This window comes from Schistocerca cancellata, chromosome 5 (genome assembly GCF_023864275.1).
Source record: "Schistocerca cancellata isolate TAMUIC-IGC-003103 chromosome 5, iqSchCanc2.1, whole genome shotgun sequence".
Taxonomy (NCBI): Eukaryota; Metazoa; Arthropoda; class Insecta; order Orthoptera; family Acrididae; genus Schistocerca; species Schistocerca cancellata.
In genome coordinates this window covers 30752724-30773950 of record NC_064630.1, presented here as the reverse complement: position 1 = coordinate 30773950, position 21227 = coordinate 30752724, and the positions used below count along the sequence as shown (strand labels likewise).

General features: G+C 41.4%; 1 protein-coding gene across 3 annotated transcripts in view; it reads right to left on the bottom strand.

The window, feature by feature from the left end:
- Positions 1 to 21227, bottom strand: part of LOC126188055 (zinc finger protein 107-like) — a 73553-nt gene that overhangs the window by 22878 nt on the left and 29448 nt on the right. For all 3 annotated transcript variants that reach the window (XM_049929490.1, XM_049929491.1, XM_049929492.1), the window contains exons 5-7: positions 17527 to 17635; positions 17294 to 17448; positions 3708 to 3843 (exon numbers count right to left, since the gene is read on the bottom strand). In XM_049929490.1, the coding sequence (XP_049785447.1) occupies positions 3708 to 3843; positions 17294 to 17448; positions 17527 to 17635 (400 nt within the window). The remainder of the gene's footprint in view (positions 1 to 3707; positions 3844 to 17293; positions 17449 to 17526; positions 17636 to 21227) is intronic.

Here is a 21227-nt window from a genome sequence, read left to right as displayed (position 1 = left end):
CACAGAAGCCCCATGTGTAAAGAGTACGGAGGATACCAGTTTCCAGCAGGTGTCGCAGGCCTTCTCCAAATCAAAAAATACAACCACAGTCTGGGATTTCCACAGAAAACCATTCATGACATGGGTCAATAAAGTAATGAGATGGTCAACAGCAGAACGCCGTGCTCAAAACCCACAGTGCATTCGTCAGTAAATTGCGAGACTCGAGCCACCATACCAGCCAGGCATGAATCATACATTCCATCACCTTTGCTAATGCAGCTGGTGAGACAGTTAGGGCAGTAGATAGAAGGAAGGTTTTTGTCCTTACCGGGCTTAGGTATGGGTGTGACACTGGCTTCATGCCAAAGTCCGTGAAATGTGCCCTCTGCCCAGATGCTGTTGTATGTGTTAAGCATAAAGTGCTTGCCCGCAAGAGAAAGGTGCTGCAACATCTGAATGTGGATGGTGTCTGGCCCTGGGGCGGAGGATCAGGATGACCTAAGAGCATGATCTAGCTCCTTCGTAGGCATCATTGTAGCACTCACGATTCAAAAAAGAGAAGGGTATCGCCCGAGCCTCCTCCATACGTTTCTGATAAAGGAAGGCAGGGCGAGTGTGGGAAGAGCTCGAAAATTCCACAAAATGGTGGCCCAACGTGGTTGAGATAGCAATAGGGTCCATGATAACATCGTCTGCTACTGTGATGCCGGAAATGGGGGAATGGATCTCGGTCCCAGAGAGCTATCAAGGTTGGCCAACACGAGAGAGGAAGGGGTGGAACTGTTAAAAGAACTAGTGAATGAAATCCAGCTTGCTTGCTTGTTATCCTGAAGAATGCAACAATACTTTTCACTCATCTTTTTATAATGAATGCAGTTTGCCACTGTATGACGACGGTGAAAATGTGGAAAGCACATCTCTGTGCACGAATTGCATTGCGGCATGCCTCAAGTCCACCAAGGGACGGGGACACGATGCGGTAAAGAGGAAGTGCGAGGAATGGAACATTCTGCAGCAGTAAGGATAACGTTGGTGAGATAGTCCGACTGGCCATCACAACTGAGAAAATCTTGTTCTTTGAAGGTCGCCAAGGAAGAGTAAAGCTGGCAGTCAGCCTTAGTAAGCTGCCATTTGGGTGTGCACGCGAATGGAGTAGGAGTCAGCAAATGGAGAGCACACGGGAAATGGTCATTCCAGTAGGTGTCAGAAAGAATGGACCACTCAAGATGATGGGCAAGCTGGGCTGTGCAGAAGATAGGTCCAAATGGGAATAGGTGTGTGAGGAGTCGGAAGGGAAAGAGGGTGCTCCAGTGTTAAGGCAGAAGAGGTTGAGAAGGTCAGCCAAGAAGGCACCTCACTGACAGGTCCTGGGAGAACCCCAAAGGGGATGATATGCAATAAAGTCACTGAGTAGCAAAAATGGAGGAGGTAGTTGCCCAATAAGCTGAAGGGAGTCTGTCCTGATGACATCGAATAACAGAGGGACACAAATGGTACAGAGGGAAAAAGTCAGGCGGGGAAGGAAAAGGTGAACTACAACTGCTTGAAGACGGGTAATCAGGCAGATGGGTTGACTACGGTTGTCATCCTGTATGATGAGTGTGACGCCCCCATGAGATGGAATGCGGATCTCAGGGAGAAGGTCAGAACAAATTGGTAAGTAATGTGAAAGCTCAAAGTGGTTGTGAGGGCGCAATTTTGTTTCATGAAAGCAGAGTACAAGGGGATCCTGTGAAGCTAAAAGCAGCCGTAAATCCTCTTTGTGGGACCAAAGACCATGAACGTTCCATTGGAGGACAGTCATGAGGAGTAAGAGATGTGGGGATGTCAACTCTGCGGATGCCGCGTGACAGCCAGTGTGGAGCGATGCAGAGGCCGGCCGAGCTAGGCCGGGGATCTTTGAGTTGGTGAAGGAGAAGACCGCCTTTGGTGGACTTCTCTAAGCCCTTCCAGTTAGAGAAAGCCTCAGGTGGTGTTTGGCTGGAGGGACAAAGGAAGTCTTCACCGGAGTACTCCTTCTGTTCTTTACGGCCTACCAGTTGTGTAGCTGGTGGCTTCGCCCCTTGAGGCGAGAGTTTGATGGCTCGTTGCACAGCGGGACGGGGAGATGACGATGCTACCTTGACACTGGGCAAATTCACAACCTCGGATCTGAATTGGAGGTTGTGTGTCTGCATGGCCATGTCCTTCATGGAGCGAGGGGTAACAAGAACAGAACTATAGATACCAGACAGGAGAATGCAAGGTGTGCGACTATCCAGTAACATGCAAGCTACTGGGTAAGGCACCTTTTCCTTTACCCGGATCTCTTGAACAGCCCAATCACCAAGATACACGCAACAATCCCGTGAGGAGGGGGCATGGCCACAATTAAAGTTAATACAGCGAGGAGAAGGAGGTGGACAGTTGGCCTCGTGTGAATCCCTACCATAATGTCACATTTGGCTGGGTGTCGACAAGATGTTCTAGTGTGGTTGACACGATGACACTGGTAGCAGCGCATTGGGTTCAGGAGGTATGGCCAGACTGTGAATTTCATAGCCTGCTTTGAGCTGGACGGAAGCATCACTCTATCAAAGGTGAGAAAGAGAGATCGGGTAGGCACTAAGGAGGAATCAACTTTTTTCCATTACACAATGGACAGCAATGACACCCTGATCAGAGAGATAAGATTGGATTTCGACCTCGGTGAGACCGTCGAGCAGCCTGGTGTAAATTACAACATGGGAAGAATTCAGAGTTCTATGGGCTTCGACACGAACAGTGTAACTGGGGAGAAGCAAGGCATCAAGCAGTTGTTGTGCCTGACCATCAGAATTGGTCTTGAAAATCAAAGTGCCGTTCCGTAAACGAGAGCAGGGTTTCACAGGGCCAGCAACTGCATCAATACCTTTCTGAATAATAAATGGATTGACAGTGGTGAAGGACTGACAGTCTTCACTACGTGAGACCAGGAGGGACTGTGGTGTAGTGGGAAGGCTCTTGGAATCATTAGCTGCATTATGTTCATGTTTTGTAGACATGGAGTGGGAAGATGATTGACTCATCACGAGGAAATCCCCCATGATTGCCAGCATCTCTGATGGTGCGCTCCTTCCAACTGGGGGGCCCCTGCAATTATTAGCTCCTCTCACATATGGTGAGAGAGAAACAGGGAGTTGTTCTCTTGTTCCTTTGTTGTTCTGTCTTAACTATACCTCATAACTTCTTGTATGTTTTTATTGTTTTAGTCATTTGCAACATTAACTCATTCTCTTAGGATATGTAAATGCTCACACTCCAGTAGAGATTTTTGGAAAGTATGATAGCTATTAGTCTCTACAAAAACTTCATCATCATCATCATCATCATCATGAACTCCCACATTTTTTCAGTGTGACTGACTAATGGTGTGCTTCCAGGTATTTTCCTGGCTTCTTGTTTCCATTTTATGCACAATATTTTAACAGACGATCGAGCTGTCTTCCTCATGTGCTGCGGATTTTGCAGTTACGTGTAGTCGCTACTTGGGCTCCTAACTGGTTAGCAATGACTACACCTAACAGCAAAACCCACACCACCTGAGGAAGACAGCTGGATCAGCTGTTGAAATATTGCGTATATATTACATTTAATATACTACTGCAAGACCAATATTAAAGCTAAGATGTCAGTCTGACTATTTAAATGCAAAAAATTGTAAGTAAAAATAATTAAACAACTATGTACACTATTTCTTCATTTACCTGCATGGCTCCTGTAATGACTGATAAGTGTTGTAGGAGCAGTGAATGTTCGTGGAGGGTTGCAGATGTGGCACTCTAATGATTCGACAACATTTTCTTTGCGCTTCATTGAATCAATCATTTGGATAGCCATTTCCTGAAATAATGACTCTAATAAGAATAGTACATGTTACTCTCTTTCATTATAACTGGTTGAAAAATACCACAACTTTTGGTATTACAATTCTGGAATAATTTTTTCTTCTTCTCTTCAAAACAATCACAAAAATGTTGCACATCTTCATTTAAGGACAGGTGAAGACAAAAAGAGTAAAAGCAAGCTCCTATTCCAGATAACTGATTTCTTCTGCAACTCGTGTCTCAGTTTACTGCAATAGCCACAAGTGTATAAACATGGCAATGATTTGTTTTATATTTTCTGCTTATTTGCTTCCCCTGGAACTATGAAATTCAAAAAGCTTTTACAAAGAAATAACCAAACATTGCAAGTTCTGTGAAAAATGTAACTTATAAAGTTGTAAGTCATAATTTTTTCTTTTTACCAATATTTCATTGTTGTTCGATGGAGAAATCTTCACCATATATATGGTGGCTTCCACGTTCTTAGTGAATGCTTATTTGTTGTTACAGTTTGAAAGGGTGCTGTACTATTTGCCCTTATGATTTTCAGTAAGTTCTGGTCATAAATGTGAATGAAGTTGTGAATTTGGTAACTGTACTGAACTTCTGAGATATCGACATAACCATATTCTTTGTAAGACTGTGTATGAGATCAGATATGTTGGTCAGAGTAAGGCAGATAGTAGCAGTCAGTGTATGCTGGACAGTCTGGCAATGTACTCGGTTTGAAATAAATGGAAGCTGGTGTACCGTATAATGGAGGCAGGATTATTTAAAATGGATTTTGTAATAATATGTTTTGAGTGAAAATACTGAGGATATGAGATTATATTTATGGAAAAATGATAAAAGTCAACTTTTAAGGTAATCCAGCTTTTTTATATACTTATAACTGTGGAGTTTCTTGCTGTTAGAAGACTGTATACGGTTAAAATTTGCTGTAAAAATTTTATAGTGAAGCACACAGACTTGTCCAATAATTGAAACAAATATCCAGGAAGACAGCTGTACACAAGAGTTATTCAGAAATATGTTTGCTAACTTGTCTAGATGTGAGAACTTATGAAAAGGTGTAGTGTTGTCGTGGCTTAATGAAGCCTAGTTAAACTTGGAGTATCTGATCTCATTTATCAGTTGTTAAGTCTAGTTCCTCATTTTTCACTTTTACTTTCACGATTCTCTCTGCACACTTGCATTGCACATCGTGAGTGGGGTACTGAGAAGCACTTTATGGAAATTGGTAAAATACCATCTTCCACTGCACATTGCAAGTATGGCAAATCAAATTTGATTACTGACAATCACATCAATATTCCCAATAGCAACCGATTGCAGAAAGACGAGCATTCCATGCACACATGGACCAATGGATTTAATTACCACCAAGGCTTATGTTCATTGTAAGACACATTGATTGTCAGAGTTTATTTGTGAAACTAATATCATATCACTTCAGAGGTTTAATACCAGTAGAAGGTTTCAGTAAAGTGCTAGCCTGCAAATTTTTATGCAGTTTTATCAGAAAGTCAGATGCATTAATTTCTATGTTCATTTGCTGTGCAATTACAATAGCAGTTCTGGTACAGTGATTTTTTGCAAGACTAAAGATAAGGATTAGCAATATTCAGGACTAACATTTTAATCTGAGTCATTTGTTTTGCAGACAGATGGCATATGGTAATTTCATTGAAAACAGATTGCTTCCTTGTAGATGAATTGTTTAATGTTTCGGTTACTCTGGATTTCACATTGTGTAGTGTGAGCTCCACATATTTCCGTCCAAAATTAAATTTTCACGTTGTTCTGTTGCCATGCTCTGAAATTTACAAATTTCAATATCAAAATAAGTTTTACACATTTCTCAGATACCAAGATTTTAAAATAATCTTTGAAGTTCTCATGTAAGTTTCCGCTGTACAACTATTTCTGAAATTGTCACTACCAGGAAGGATAAGACTTAAAGTTTGAAGTTTGTGACTGGAAAGCGAAACTGTAATCAAACGATTGCACTGACTGTTTGTCACATGATTGGGAACTTTAACATTCTTAGGAAGCTTCTTGGTAAAGTTCTAAGTAGAGAAGGGTACACATTCAGACTGCACGAATCCCCCTAAATTCAAAGTATGTCTTGCTAAGGGGAGAGGGAGAGGGAGAGGGAGAGGGAGAGGGAGAGGGAGAGGGAGAGGGAGAGGGAGAGGGAGAGGGAGAGGGAGAGGGAGAGGGAGAGGGAGAGGGAGAGGGAGAGGGAGAGGGAGAGGGAGAGGGAGAGGGAGAGGGAGAGGGAGAGGGAGAGGGAGAGGGAGAGGGAGAGGGAGGAGAGGGGGCAAGAATCACATGTTCCAGCACTGGATACATTTGAACCTTGCAAAACAGTTCCACACAATCTAAAATGCTCTAAAGCTACCAGCTTGATCTTTAAAAAAAAAAGTGACTATCATTTAATTTGGTGATCTTACTCTCACAATGTGCTTAACAACAGAACTAAAATTACATAAGTTTGAACTCTTACAGATGGATACCTACAATCCATGTTTCTTCATGTCAGCTTTAAATGGAATTACAGAGAGGGGGGTGCATGAAACTGCTACACAATGTACCCTCTCCCACATGCTTTAGAATGGCTTCAGGAGTACAGATATAATTGAAAGTAACAAATGCACAGTATGTCACATTGTTTGATTAGGTTGTTCCCTCTTAGAGTTTGAAACATCCACTGTCAAAGAAAACTCATTTCCCTTTGTACTAGAAATCACCAGCTCACAAACAATCAAGAGCTTTGATTTGTTGCAAACAGAACAAGTGGACATGCTGCCTCAACCACACTTTTCATTTAATAGTATTATGAAAAGAATGAATTGCTACATGTGTTAAATATGACACAGAGAGTTGCAGACAGTTACTAGAAAAATATTGGTACACATTTGAGCTTTCAGCCAAAACCTTCCTCAGAGAGGAGGAAAAAAAAAAAAAAAAAAAAATAATCAGGAAGGAAAAATACACACACACCTCATGTACCCATGACCACTATTTCTGACCACTCCAGTCAGAATGCAACTGTGTCAGATCAAATGGAAGCAGCAATCCAAAGTGGGGTGTGGAAGTCGGCGGGATAGCAGGGTACGAATGTGGGGAGAGATGTCAGGGATGCCTGGCAGTGTGTGCTGGAATTGGATGTGGCAGGACAAGACTGCCACACATAGCATCACGAGGCCATGGAGAGGGAGGAGGGAAGGGGGGATGGGGAGCAGAAAGGAGATAAGCAAAGAACGGTGACAACAGGTGGGTGTGTCATCAGAGAGCAACACACAATGAGGGTGACAGGGACATGAACTGGGCAGAGGTTATATGACTAAGGCCCCAAAAACAATTGGGTGGAGGACATAGGGATAGTAGGTTACCATAGGTTGAGGCCAGGATGATATTGGGATATTGGAATATGTGTTGTAAGCATAAATTCCATTTTGATAGTTCAGAAAAGCTGGTGGCAGAGGGGAACATCCAGATGACCCAGACTGTGAGACAGCTATTGAAATAAAGCATGTTATATGCAACTGCATGTTCTGCCACAGGGTGATTCACTTTGCTCTTGGCCACTGTTTGATGGTGGTCCTTCATATTGACAGGCAGCTGGTTGGTAATCGTACCAATACAAAAGCTGTGCAATGATTGCAGCATTACTGGTATGTGATGTGGCTGCTTTCACAGGTGGCCTGCTCTCTGATGGGGCGGGCTGACCCAGTGACAGAACTGGAATAGGAAATTCTGGGATGGTTTATTATGCAAGTCTTGCACCTAGGTCTTCCACAAGGATATGAATCCTTGTGACAAGGAGCAGGGTTTGGGAATGGCATAGGGATGTACTAGGATGTTGAGGTGGTTCGGTGGGTGATGGAACACCGCCTTCAGAGGGGTGGACTGGATCCTGGATAGGATGTCCCTCATTTCAGGGCATGATGATGCATTGAGCCCTGATGAAGGATGTCGTTCACTTGTCAATATTCCAACCTAGAGTTTTCAATTAAACACACATCCAATGATACCTAAGCCTAAGTAAAAGTTCTGAAGGCACTGATTTTGTTTAGCTGAAAGGCTGTAGCAGCCAACATCAGTGTACTGAATGATATGTCCAAAGAATTATAGACTAACATATTTTTCAAATTGTTTCACAGAACAGGTATCTGCGTCAACATTCATTCATTCATTCGTATTTTAAGGATAAACTGCCCAACATTGGAATCAACAAATTACAATTACTTCTGATACAAAATTTAAGCACAACCATCATATAACTGAATGTGTTGAAATACACAGCTGGCATATTCTTCATTCACTATCTGAACACAAAATGAGCTCGTTCAATAGCATCAGTTGTTGAATGCTCAGATCAACTTGCATAGAATTGATACTGCATCTGATATCGCTGAATACAAGAAAGACTGTGGCTATGAAAGGAGAAAAGCATCTGGATGCCAAATTCAATCTCACAGTAATACACTCAGTGCCACATCAAAACTGTAGAAGAGCTTTGTAAATGTTCTCAGTTCAATATATGGTTGATACAGAATGAATACTGCAATGAAGGTAATTTTGAATGTTTCTCATTAGTTTTAACAATACAGTAGGGTTGCAAATATAAATACACAGATACAGCTCTGTCTTCACCATGCTTGAAAGTGCAATTTGTTCACCAACAAAGAGACTATGGCATCAGTCTTTCAAAGCTCAAGGTGGTTCCATGAAACACTAAAGGTGATAATTACAGTGACAAGGAAGTCATTCATAAGACTGCCACAGGAGGGCCAGGGTCCGCATGCAATCTGCTACATGACTGTCTATTTCCGGAGAGAAACACTTCTGGAAAATCAGTTTGCACTCAGCTGTATTGTCACTTTATTAAACAACCAGTTTTGGTCATAACTGTCACTTAACTGAACAACCAGGTCCAGTCATAAACAAACCATCCTCAGGTATAATATGATTTCATAATCAGATATATAACATCATAACTATTAACAAGCATCATGTCATAAACCAACATGTAATTTCAAATATAAATTTGGGGCACATATTAAGTATAGAATTGACATGACACTTCACAGTCAAGCAATGTGCTTCACTACAAATCTACTGTATGCTATACATACTCCAAGTTCTTAATTTAACATGTTGGTTTATGATGTGACACTGGATAATAGTTGTAGTTTGTCATACATCTGATTATGACGGATTATCATGTTACATTATACCTGACAATGGTCCATGTATGACAACTGATTGTTTAATAAAGTGACAATATGGCTTTGTGCAAACCATGATTTTCTGAAAATTTCTAAAAGTTTTAAATCATGGTCTCCTCAGAATAACAACACTTTTGTAATGGTTTTAGCCCAAATGCATTTCTACCTCCCATAAACTAATCCTATCTTTTACTCATTGCTGTGATGGCACATTTAATTTTGTCTGCTGACTTACTAAACCTCTATAATTCCACGCAATACCACTTACAAGAACTCTTACTCACAGAAAAGTAACAGTTTTATCCAACAGTCTCCAAACTTTGTACACTTTCAATAACATTCCATTCACTAACTTAGTGTATGAATACGTCTAACTAATGCCATTAAGTAAATAACATTTCATCACAGCACACACAGCACACAAGTACACAAGAGACTAAAACATTAAGAGAGACACTACCGGAAAAGATGTGCAACAGCATCACACCTCACTGGAAACACTGCGAAGTTTTCTTTAATAATGGATTGCAGAGGTGACATGAATTACAGTGAAGTTTGTTACTGAATTCTATTGCAGATATTTCATACATCATCATTGCACTTCGACAGTATTGGTTCTAATTGGGTAGAGAATAGTTGCATAGTATGTGAGGCTACTGCAGGAGAACAGTTCTAAATTTTCGCCATTAACTGTAAACATTTTTTTAAAACATTATTGGAGAAATCAGTAATCACAATATGTTAATGTGATCTTCAGTCCAAAGACTGGTTTGATGCAGCTCTCCATGCTACTACTCTATCCTGTGGAAGCCTCTTCATCTCTGAGTAACTACTGCAACCTACATCCCTCTGAATCTGCTTACTGCATTTATCTCTTGGTCTCCCTCTATGATTTTTATCCCCCACACTTCCCTCCAGTACTAAATTGGTGATTCCTTGACCTCTCAGCATGTGTACTACCAACTGATCCCTACTTCTAGTCAGGTTATGCCACACATTTCTTTTCTACTTCATTCTATTCAGTACCTCCTCATTAGTTACAAGATCTACCCATCTAATCTTCAGCATTCTTCATGTTTCAAAAGCTTGTATTCTCTTTTTGTCTAAACTGTTTATCATCCATGTTTTACTTCCATACATGGCTACACTCCATACAATACTTTCAGAAGAGACTTCCTGATACTTAAATCTACATTCAATGTCAACAAATTTCTCTTCTTCAGAAACGCTTTTCTTGCTATTGCCAGTCTATATTTTATAGCCAATCTACTTTGACCATCATCAGTTATTTGCTGCTCAAAAAGTAAAACTGATCTACTATTTCAAGTGTCTCATTTCCTAATCTAATTAACTCAGCATCACCTGATCTAATTCGACTACATTCCATTATCCTTGTTTTGCTTTTGTTGATGTTCATCTTATATCCTCCTTTCAAGACACTGTCCTTTCCACTCAACTGCTCTTCCAAGTCCTTTGCCTGTCTCTGACAGAATTACAATGTCATCAGCAAACCTCAAAGTTTTTATTTCTTCTCCCTGGACTTTAATTCCTACTCCAAATATTTGTTTGCTTTCTTTTACTGCTTATTCAATGTACAGATTGAATAACATTGGGGACAGGCTACAATCCTGTCTCACTCCCTTCTCAAACACTGCTTGCCTATAATGTCCCTCGACTCATAAATGCCGTCCGATTTCTTTACAAGTTGTAAATAGCCTTTCACTCCCTGTATTTTACCCCCGCTACCTTCAGAATTTCAAAGGGAGTATTCCAGACAACATTGTCAAAAGCTTTCTGCAAGTCTGCAAATGCTATAAACGTAGGTTTACCTTTCCTTAACCTATATGTACTTGAGGACAATATTATGGACATGGAAGAGGATATAGATGAAGATGAAACAGGAGATATGATACTGCGTGAAGAGTTTGACAGAGCACTGAAAGACCAGAGTCACAACAAGGCCCCGGGAATAGACAACATTCCATTAGAACTACTGACAGCCTTGGGAGAGCCAGTCCTGACAAAACTCTACCATCTGGTGAGCAAGATGTATGAGACAGGCGAAATACCCTCAGACTTCAAGAAGAATATAATAATTCCAATACCAAAGAAAGCAGGTGTTGACAGATGTGAAAATTACCGAACTATCAGTTTAATAAGTCACAGCTGCAAAATACTAACGCGAATTCTTAACAGACGAATGGAAAAACTAGTAGAAGCCAACCTCAGGAAAGATCAGCTTGGATTCCGTAGAAATATTAGAACACGTGAGGCAATACTGACCCTACGACTTATCCTGGAAGCTAGATTAAGGAAAGGCAAACCTACGTTTCTAGCATTTGTAGACTTAGAGAAAGCTTTTGACAATGTTGACTGGAATACTCTCTTTCAGATTCTGAAGGTGGCAGGGGTAAAATACAGGGAGCAAAAGGCTATTTACAATTTGTACAGAAACCAAATGGCAGTTGTAAGAGTTGAGGGGCTTGAAAGGGAAGCAGTGGTTGGGAAGGGAGTGAGACAGGGTTGTAGCCTCTCCCCGATGTTATTCAATCTGTATATTGAGCAAGCAGTGAAGGAAACGAAAGAAAAATTTGGAGTGGGTATTAAAATCCATGGAGAAGAAATAGAAATCTTGAGGTTCGCCGATGACATTGTAATTCTGTCAGAGACAGCAAAGGACATGGAAGAGCAGTTGAACGGAATGGATAGCATCTTGAAAGGAGGATATAAGATTAACATCAACAAAAGCAAAACGAGGATAATGGAATGTAGTCGAATTAAGTCGGGAGATGCTGAGGGTATTAGATTAGGAAATGAGACACTTAAAGTAGTAAAGGAGTTTTGCTATTTGGGGAGCAAAATAACTGACGATGGTCGAATTAGAGAGGATATAAAATGTAGACTGGCAATGGCAAGGAAAGCGTTTCTGAAGAAGAGGAATTTGTTAACATCGAGTATAGATTTAAGTGTCAGGAAGTCGTTTCTGAAAGTATTTGTATGGAGTGTAGCCATGTATGGAAGTGAAACGTGGATGATAAATAGTGTAGACAAGAAAAGAATAGAAGCTTTCGAAATGTGGTGCTACAGAAGAATGCTGAAGATTAGATGGGTAGATCACATAACTACTGAGGAGGTATTGAATAGGATTGGGGAGAAGAGAAGTTTGAAGCACAACTTGAGTAGAAGAAGGGATCGATTGGTAGGACATGTTCTGAGGCATCAAGGGGATCACCAATTTAGCATTGGAGGGCAGCGTGGACGGTAAAAATCGTAGAGGGAGACCAAGAGACAAATACACCAAGCAGATTCAGAAGGATGTAGGTTGTAGTAGGTACTGAGAGATGAAGAAGCTTGCACAGGATAGAGTAGCATGGCGAGCTGCATCAAACCAGTCTCAGGACAGAAGACCACAACAACAACAACCTGTATTCTGTGAGAAATTGTATGGTCGGTATTGCCTTGCATATTCCCAATTTCTCTGGAGTACAAACTGACCTTCTCTGAGGTCTGCTTCTGTCAGTTTTTCCATTCTTCTGTAAAGAATTTATGTTAAATTTTGAAATTGTGATTTATTAAACTGATAGTTCAGTAATTTTCACACTTGTCAACAACTGCTTACTTTGGAATTGCAATTATTACATTCTTTTTTAAGTCTAGGGGTATTTCGCCTGTCTCATACACCTTGCTCACCAGATGGAGGAGTTTTGTAATGGCTGGCTCTCCCAAGGCTATCAATAGTTCTAATCTAATGTTGTCTACTCCCGGGGCCTTGTTTTGACTTAGGTCTTTCAGTGCTCTTTCAAATTCTTCACACAGTACCGTAGCTCCTATCTTTCCATCTACATCCTCTTCCGCTTCCATGATACTGCCCTCAAGTACATCTCCCTTGTATAGAGCTTCTATATACAGGGTTATTACAAATGATTGAAGCGATTTCACAGCTCTACAATAACTTTATTATTTGAGATATTTTCACAATGCTTTGCACACACATACAAAAACTCAAAAAGTTTTTTTAGGTATTCACAAATGTTCGATATGTGCCCCTTTAGTGATTCGGCAGACATCAAGCCGATAATCAAGTTCCTCCCACACTCTGCGCAGCATGACCCCATCAATGAGTTCGAAAGCATCGTTGATGGGAGCTCACAGTTCTGGCACGTTTCTTGGTAGAGGAGGTTTAAACACTGAATCTTTCACATAACCCCACAGAAAGAAATCGCATGGGGTTAAGTCAGGAGAGCATGGAGGCCATGACATGAATTGCTGATCATGATCTCCACCACGACCGATCCATCGGTTTTCCAATCTCCTGCTTAAGAAATGCCGAACATCGTGATGGAAGTGTGGTGGAGCACCATCCTGTTGAAAGATGAAGTCGGCGCTGTTGGTCTCCAGTTGTGGCACAAGCCAATTTTCCAGCATGTCCAGATACACGTGTCCTGTAACGTTTTTTTCGCAGAAGAAAAAGGGGCCGTAAACTTTAAACCGTGAGATTGCACAAAACACGTTAACTTTTGGTGAACTGCGATTTCGCTGCACGAATGCGTGAGGATTCTCTACCGCCCAGATTACACATTGTGTCTGTTCACTTCACCATTAAGAAAAAAATGTTGCTTCATCACTGAAAACAAGTTTCGCACTGAACGCATCCTCTTCCATGAGCTGTTGCAACCACGCCGAAAATTCAAAGCGTTTGACTTTGTCATCGGGTGTCAGGGCTTGTAGCAATTATAAACGGTAAGGATTCTGCTTTAGCCTTTTCCGTAAGATTTTCCAAACCATCGGCTGTGGTACGTTTAGCTCTTTGCTTGCCTTAGTCGTCGACTTCCGCGGGCTACGCGTGAAACTTGCCCGCACGCGTTCAACCGTTTCTTCGCTCACTGCAGGCCGACCCGTTGATTTCCCCTTACAGAGGCATCCAAAAGCTTTAAACTGCACATACCATCGCCGAATGGAGTTAGCAGTTGGTGGATCTTTGTTGAACTTCGTCCTGAAGTGTCATTGCACTGTTATGACTGACTGATGTGAGTGCATTTCAAGCAAGACATACGCTTTCTCGGCTCCTGTCGCCATTTTGTCTCACTGCGCTCTCGAGCGCTCTGGCGGCAGAAACCTGAAGTGCGGCTTCAGCCGAACAAAACTTTGTGTGTTTTTCTACGTATCTGTAGTGTGTCGTGACCATGTGTCAATGAATGGAGCTAGAGTGAATTTATGAAATCGCTTCAATCATTTGTAATAGCCCTGTACTCCTTCCAACTTTCTGCTTACCCTTCTATGGACTGGCTTTCCATCTGAGCTGCTGATGTTCATACAGATGCTTCTCTTTTCCCCACATGCCTCTTTAATTTTCCTGTAGGCAGTATCTATCTTACCCTTAGTGATATATGCCTCTACATCCTTACATTTGTCCTCTAGCCATCTTTGCTAAGCCATTTTGCACTTCCTGTCACTTGTTTTTTAGATGTTTGCATTTCCTTCGCCTGCTTCATTTACCTCATTTTTATATTTTCTCCTTTCATCAATTAAATGCAATATCTCTTTTGCTACTCAAGGATTTCTACTAGCCCTTATCTTTTTACCTACTCTTTACTACTCTGCTGCCATCACTATTTCATCTCTCAAAGCTACCCATTCTTCTTCTTCTGTATTCCTTCCCTTGTTCTTTTCAATTGTTCCCCAATAGTCACTCTCAAACTCTCTACAACCTCTGGCTCTTTCAGTTTATCCATGTCCCATCTCCTTAAATTTCCACCTTTTTTGCATTTTCTTCAGTTTTAATCTGCAGTTCAGAACCAGTTAATTGTGATCAGAGGCCACATCGGCCCCTGGAAATGTCTTACAATTTAAAATCTGATTCTGAAATCTCTGTCTTACAATAATCTTTGAAATTAATTTTAACAGTCTAGATCGCAAGGCACGTTTATTAAAGGTGACCAGTTTCAATCATCATGTGATCATCTTCAGACGTACAACTGAAATACAACATAGGATAAAAATTAGAGGGATACCTCAGAAGAACTTAAAATTAGCTATAAAATTACAAAATGTAGGTATACCCATGTTGACGGACAGAGGCTGTGTATGGAGCAGGAACCGCTGAATGGCAATAGTTAATTGCTGGAGAGAGCAGTACAGCTACTTCTTAAATCTGGAGGCTCTGCTTACAGCTGACATTTGTAATATGCGATCTTAATCTTTTCAGGTAGTCAACTATTTTCACTGCTTAGTGGCTACAGATGTTTATGACGCATAATATTTGGACAGTGTACTTTTCCATCACCTTCATGTGATATTTTAGAATGAGTGTGATGCAGGAAAGACAACTCATTCTACAGTTATCACCTGAAGATGACAGCAAGGTATGCTGCCAAAATACTGTGTTTCATAAATGACTGGACACCCAAGAGCAACAGAAAACAACATTTCTAACATTGCACACAACAGCCCCTGCACCTTTCATAGCATTTCAGATTAAGTGCTCTTGTAGGATGCTTTAATCCAGCTGCCCAAATAATTTGGTCATGTTAGCATGTTATTCCAAAACAACTTTGTTTAGTTTTATCCACAACCTAATTACATTTCTATCAGAGCTCTGTACCAAATCCGATGCCGAGAAAACATTTGTTGAAGACAAGCTTTTGGCGATATCCTGCTCTTCTAGGAGCTAGTTGCATGTTGTATTATATTCTTTCTCCTTGGTTGCGACGGAATAGCCTCTAATACTGGATTCTTAGTCAAGACAGCAGCAGTTGCAAACCCAACTTAAATTTTCTTTTTTTTTTTTTTTTTGTACCAACAGTAATGGTACAATATTGCTCTTCACAATATATTGCACAGAACTTCAGATTTTCAAATTTCCTTATATAGCTTAAAATGAAACCAAGCCATGTGCAAGCTATTCAATTGTGATATGGTAGTGGGAAAAGTGTCAACTCAGACAAGAGTGGTCTGGACACGTGTCATTCTTGGCTGTTCCAGTATTAAACAATATTGGATAGAGCAATTATCACTGTCATGATACAGCTGACTAGATTTAACGAAAATCAGTAGAACCTAGAAAACATGTCTGCCTGGTTAATCAAATGGCCCTTAGGTTCTATGCAATAAATGCCACATAATTGGCAGGGATAATCAGTTTGAATGAATGGGGAGTCTGCAGTTAAAAAATGGAGACTAGAGCATTACTAATATGCTACTTAACCAATAATAATAATAATAATAATAATAATAATAATAATAATATCATCAAAGTATGCCCCTATAAACAGAAACAAATTCATAAAATGAGTTGCTGGAAGAGCACATAGAAGACTTCAATTGGTTACTGAATTCATTTAGAATTCAGGAGTCATTTAGCACAGCTGTGCAAGCTGAATTGCATAGTTTGACTAGTAATCAACAGGTATACTAAAATGGGCATACGTGTCCCTAACCAAAACAGGAAAATAAAAGCTAGAGGGGGACTTCAAAAAGTAAGTTACATATTATTACAGAAGGCCAAGTAACTTTTATTTGATGCTGCCCTTATACTTCAAAGTGACACACACAAATGGCATAATTTTTTCAACATAGTCACCAAGTCTCTGTAAACAACTGTCCGAATATTCTACTGCTTGCCCATTTCCATGACAACAGAGAATCACTCCTTGGTTGTGGAGCCATTCAAGAGCCACTAGATGAACATCCTCATTATAGGACAAGCTCTTTCCCCTGACATTCTTTCAGCTTGCCAAAATGATATAAATGACATGGTACAAGATCTTGACTTACCGATCACAATCACCCACATCTGTGGGGCCTTAGTCAAATTGTTGGTACCATACAACTATAGATGCATGTCGCACAACATTTGGTCCATATACCACATTAATTTCGCAATGAATCTGTTTGCAATTTATACATTTTTCCCCATAAGAACCATACTGTCCTAACTTTGGAGTAAACTTAGTATGGCAGCTGCCATATCATTTCATGTCATTTCACTCCCACACTGTGATGCAATTGTTATCCATAGTGCAGAAGAACTATGTCTGCAGAAAACCCAGAACATGTACTCTCTTCTGACAATGCACCATCTTGTTACGCAAATGTCTTAGTATGGGATGACATGTGTAACTTACTTTCAGAAGCTCTTATGTATCTTTTTGGACTGCCTAACAAAAATACAGTGACAGTGTATTTTCTTCAGTTCAGGCACAAGGCTTATCAGAAACATTAAGTACTAACCTTTTCTGCTTTTGACTGCCCAATAAATTTTGCTTTCCCTTTTGGTTTCTTCTTTAAACGATATTCATCTCTCTCAACATTCTTATTGACTTCCCTGAATGTTGCAGTCTTTGCCTCAAATTTTTCAGATTTGTTGTGCAAAATGAAATGACACCCTGTAACAGAATGACATACAGAACTATTTGGCACACGCTAAGCACCTGGTATGTAATTGGTTTCATTTCATTTTCTACCTGGTTCTGTATTTTTCAGTGATACACAAGTGCTCACATCCACTTCTTGCCCAACACATGGCAACTGGGAGGAATTAAACTGATTCTTTCCTGTTAGACTCACTGTTACCTGAAACATTCAATAAAATGCTGTGTTTAATGTACAAATACAATTTACTCTACCAATTCTAATAGGTTTCTCTAGTCCACTGAATGCATTTTAAGGGTATTTTATAAACATATCAACTTTTATATACTATTAAATATAATTAAGTCATATTACTACTTCAGATTCAGACACCTGAAACTTATTTTTACCAAAAATGTATCCAAACTAAAATTACAATAATAAATCTGTCAGAATTACTAAGGTTATGTAAATCAGCACTAGCATAAAGCAACAGCTTTGTGGGACAACCACAGTTTTTTTTTTTTCCTTGATATGTTAACAGGATTCTAGACTATATTATGCAGGCTTTCAGTTTCAATCTTTGTTTATTTTTGTCAATTAATAACAAAACTCTTTTTACACCAGTTTCTCCCTTTTAGTTCCTAATACTACTAGTCGTCAACAAATAAAAGCATATTTACAAGTTTTCCTAATTTAGGCCTCTTTCAAAAGGTATTTTTTTCCACTCAAAGAATACTATAAGTGTATGTGATTGTTACTGCTTTCTTTACCCCCCCCCCCCCCCCACACACACACACACACACTTGCTCACTGTTGTTTCCGGCACAAAGACCCAACTGCAACTGTGGAGAGCAGTGATCTTTCCTGGGGTGGGTAGTGGGAGTACAGAAAAGGTGCACATTGGGGAAGAGATAGCCAGATAGCAGTGGTAGAAGATGCTAGTGCTGGCTGTCAGAGTTTGCAGGAATATCATAGTGGGCTGCTTGGTGCAGCAATAGGAGGTTGTGCTGGGGAGGGAGGGGGGGTGGGGGGGGGGAGTATGCAGGTGTGTTGAGAGGATAAGATAGACAGTGTGCATGTAGGGCTGGAGCAGAAGCAGGGGGAAGGGGGTAGACAGGTGGAGGACAGACCAGCAAAGGTTGAAGTTAGAGGGGTTGCATCAATGAAGGATAAATTGCAGGGAGAGTTTCCAATAGTGCAATTCCAAAAATCTAATAGTGGTGGGAAGAACTCACATGGCACAGATTGGGAATCATTCATGGCAGTCAAGCACATCATGGTGAGTGGCATGCTCAGCGAATAGGTGATCCAGCCATCTCTTGCCCAAAGTTGGGTGATGAGAGGTGATGAGCTGGAGATGCAGAGGTTTGTATGGGCACAAGATGGAAAGGTCTTCAGCGCCCGTGCAGAAACAGGTTGAGACGGGTGTCAAGAAAATACCCATAACAGGAAGATAAAACAGAATGTAAACCACAGGTAACAAAGGTTGGAAAACTACGTGCGTACCCACACAGAAGCACGGGATGAAGCATTGCAGCAGTAGTAAAACATGAATGGCACAGGAAGGATGTGGTAGAAGGAGCTAAAACAATATAGCAGATGGAAGTGGCTGGCTGACCACAAGGAAGAAAGGAATGAGCCAGCCACTCTGCAATACACTGAAACCTCCAGCCTAAAAGTTTAGGCCAGAGTCCAGACACATCTCAAAACTTTAATACCCTAGTTACACTCATCTCATCATCAGCTAAAATAGAGGGCACATCCCCACCAATTTCTGCTTCTGCCCTTGAATCATGGTATAAAATGCACTCTGTTAAAATGTGGCAGATAGATGTGCACACCATTCACACAGCTTTCTAACGGTCATGAGCATGCAGAGTGCTGCACAGCAGTTGCAGTGAAGTTGGTAGATCATATGGTTTCAGTGACAGGTGGCCACACCTTTCATGGAGGTAGGAGATGCCTGCGACAGAACAAGAGTAGGTGCTAGTGGGAGGATGAGTAGGATATGTCTATATTCAGAGATATGAGCCACGGAGGCAAGGGGTTGGGAGCAGGAGAGGAATAACAACAGACAAGGTTATTGCACACAGTGAATGGGCACAGAAATACCACTGTACGAGGGTGGGAAGGGTACACCAATTCTTCACAGTTCCTGTTCCTTTACTATCCAGTAACCTGTTCATCTCTCTTGATTTCTTCCTCTACATCAACATCCCTGCCCCCCCCCCCCCCCACTGCCTTTCTCAGTGCCTGACTGATTCCACACTGTCAGCTCCCTTCCTGGTCACCTCCACCAACTATATGCTCACCCAAAATTACTTTTCCTTTGAGGGCATCACTTAAAAACAAATGCTTGGTATAACAATGGGCACCCACATGGCACCAACTTATGGTGACCTATTCAAGGGCCACTTAGAGAAATCCATCCAGAATCCCAAACCTCTCACCTGGTTCAGATTCACTAATAACATCCTCATGACCTAGACACAGGATGAGGTCACCCTATTCACATTCCTCCACAATCTCAACACCTTCTCCTCCATTTGCTTCTCCTCCCCAGCTCAAAAAGCCAACTTCCTCGATGTTGACCACCTCAAGGACGACTACATCAGTACATCCGTCCCCACCAAGCCTACCAAAGACCAACAATACATTCACTTTGACAGTCGCCACCCACTCCACACCAAGAAGTCCCTTCCCTAAACCCTAGACCTCATGGTAATCACGCCTGTGATGACAAGCATTTTCTCTACAAATATGACAGGTCTCACTGTGGTCTCCACAGACCAAATTTACCCTCCCCATTGCATCCACAAACTAACCACCTGTGCCTTGCTCCCCAGTCACCTGTCATCCACCAGACATCCTCTGTCCTGTCATGTAGGAGCAGCCACCTCCTCCCCTTGTGACTAAACCACCCAATGGAGCAACTAAACCAAATTCTCTAACAGGGTTTAGAATATCTCTCATTGTGTCCTTAACTGAGAAATATCCTTCCCACAATCCTCCCCATATTGGTATTCTGCCACCCACCCAACCTATACAATAGCCTTGTCTATCCCTACCACAAGAATTCACTACCCCCATCCAAGGCACGACCACCTTTGAAAGCAGCCATATGCCATAAAAAGTTAGCTGCCAACACTGTAAGGCATGGGTACAAGCACTAACAAGCTGTCTGTCCACACGAATGGTCACTACCGAAATGTGGCCAAGAGATGCCTGGACCACTCAGTTACTGAACATGTCACTTAACGTGGCATTATTCATTTTAATGACTGCTTTACAACCTGCTCCAGCTAGATTCTTCATACCAACACCACCTTTTCTGAGCTATGCGTGTGGGACCTATCCCTGCAACACAGCCTTCACTCCTGTAACATCCCTGGCCTCAATCTTTGCTAGTCCCTGTCCTCCACCTGTCTATTCCCTTCCCTGCTACCATCCCAGCTCTACACATGCAAATTATCCCCCTTCTCTAATTCTCTCCTCTCCCTCTGCCACCACCACCATCCCCTGCAAATTATCCTGTACCCACCAAGTCCCTGCACACTACTGCATGCAACACTAGCATCTTCCACTGCCCGTTCCCTGCTATCCATCCCCTTCCTCACACCTTTTCTGTACCTATAGGAATGATCGCTGCTCATCTCAGATGCAGTCATAGTTAAGCCTTAGTGCCAGAGGTGACAGTGTGCACACACGTGTGTGTGTGTGTGTGTGTGTGTGTGTGTGTGTGTGTGTGTGTGTGTGTGTGTAATTACAGCCTTAGTACGAGAGCTAATAATATCTGGCAGTCTTTTCTTAA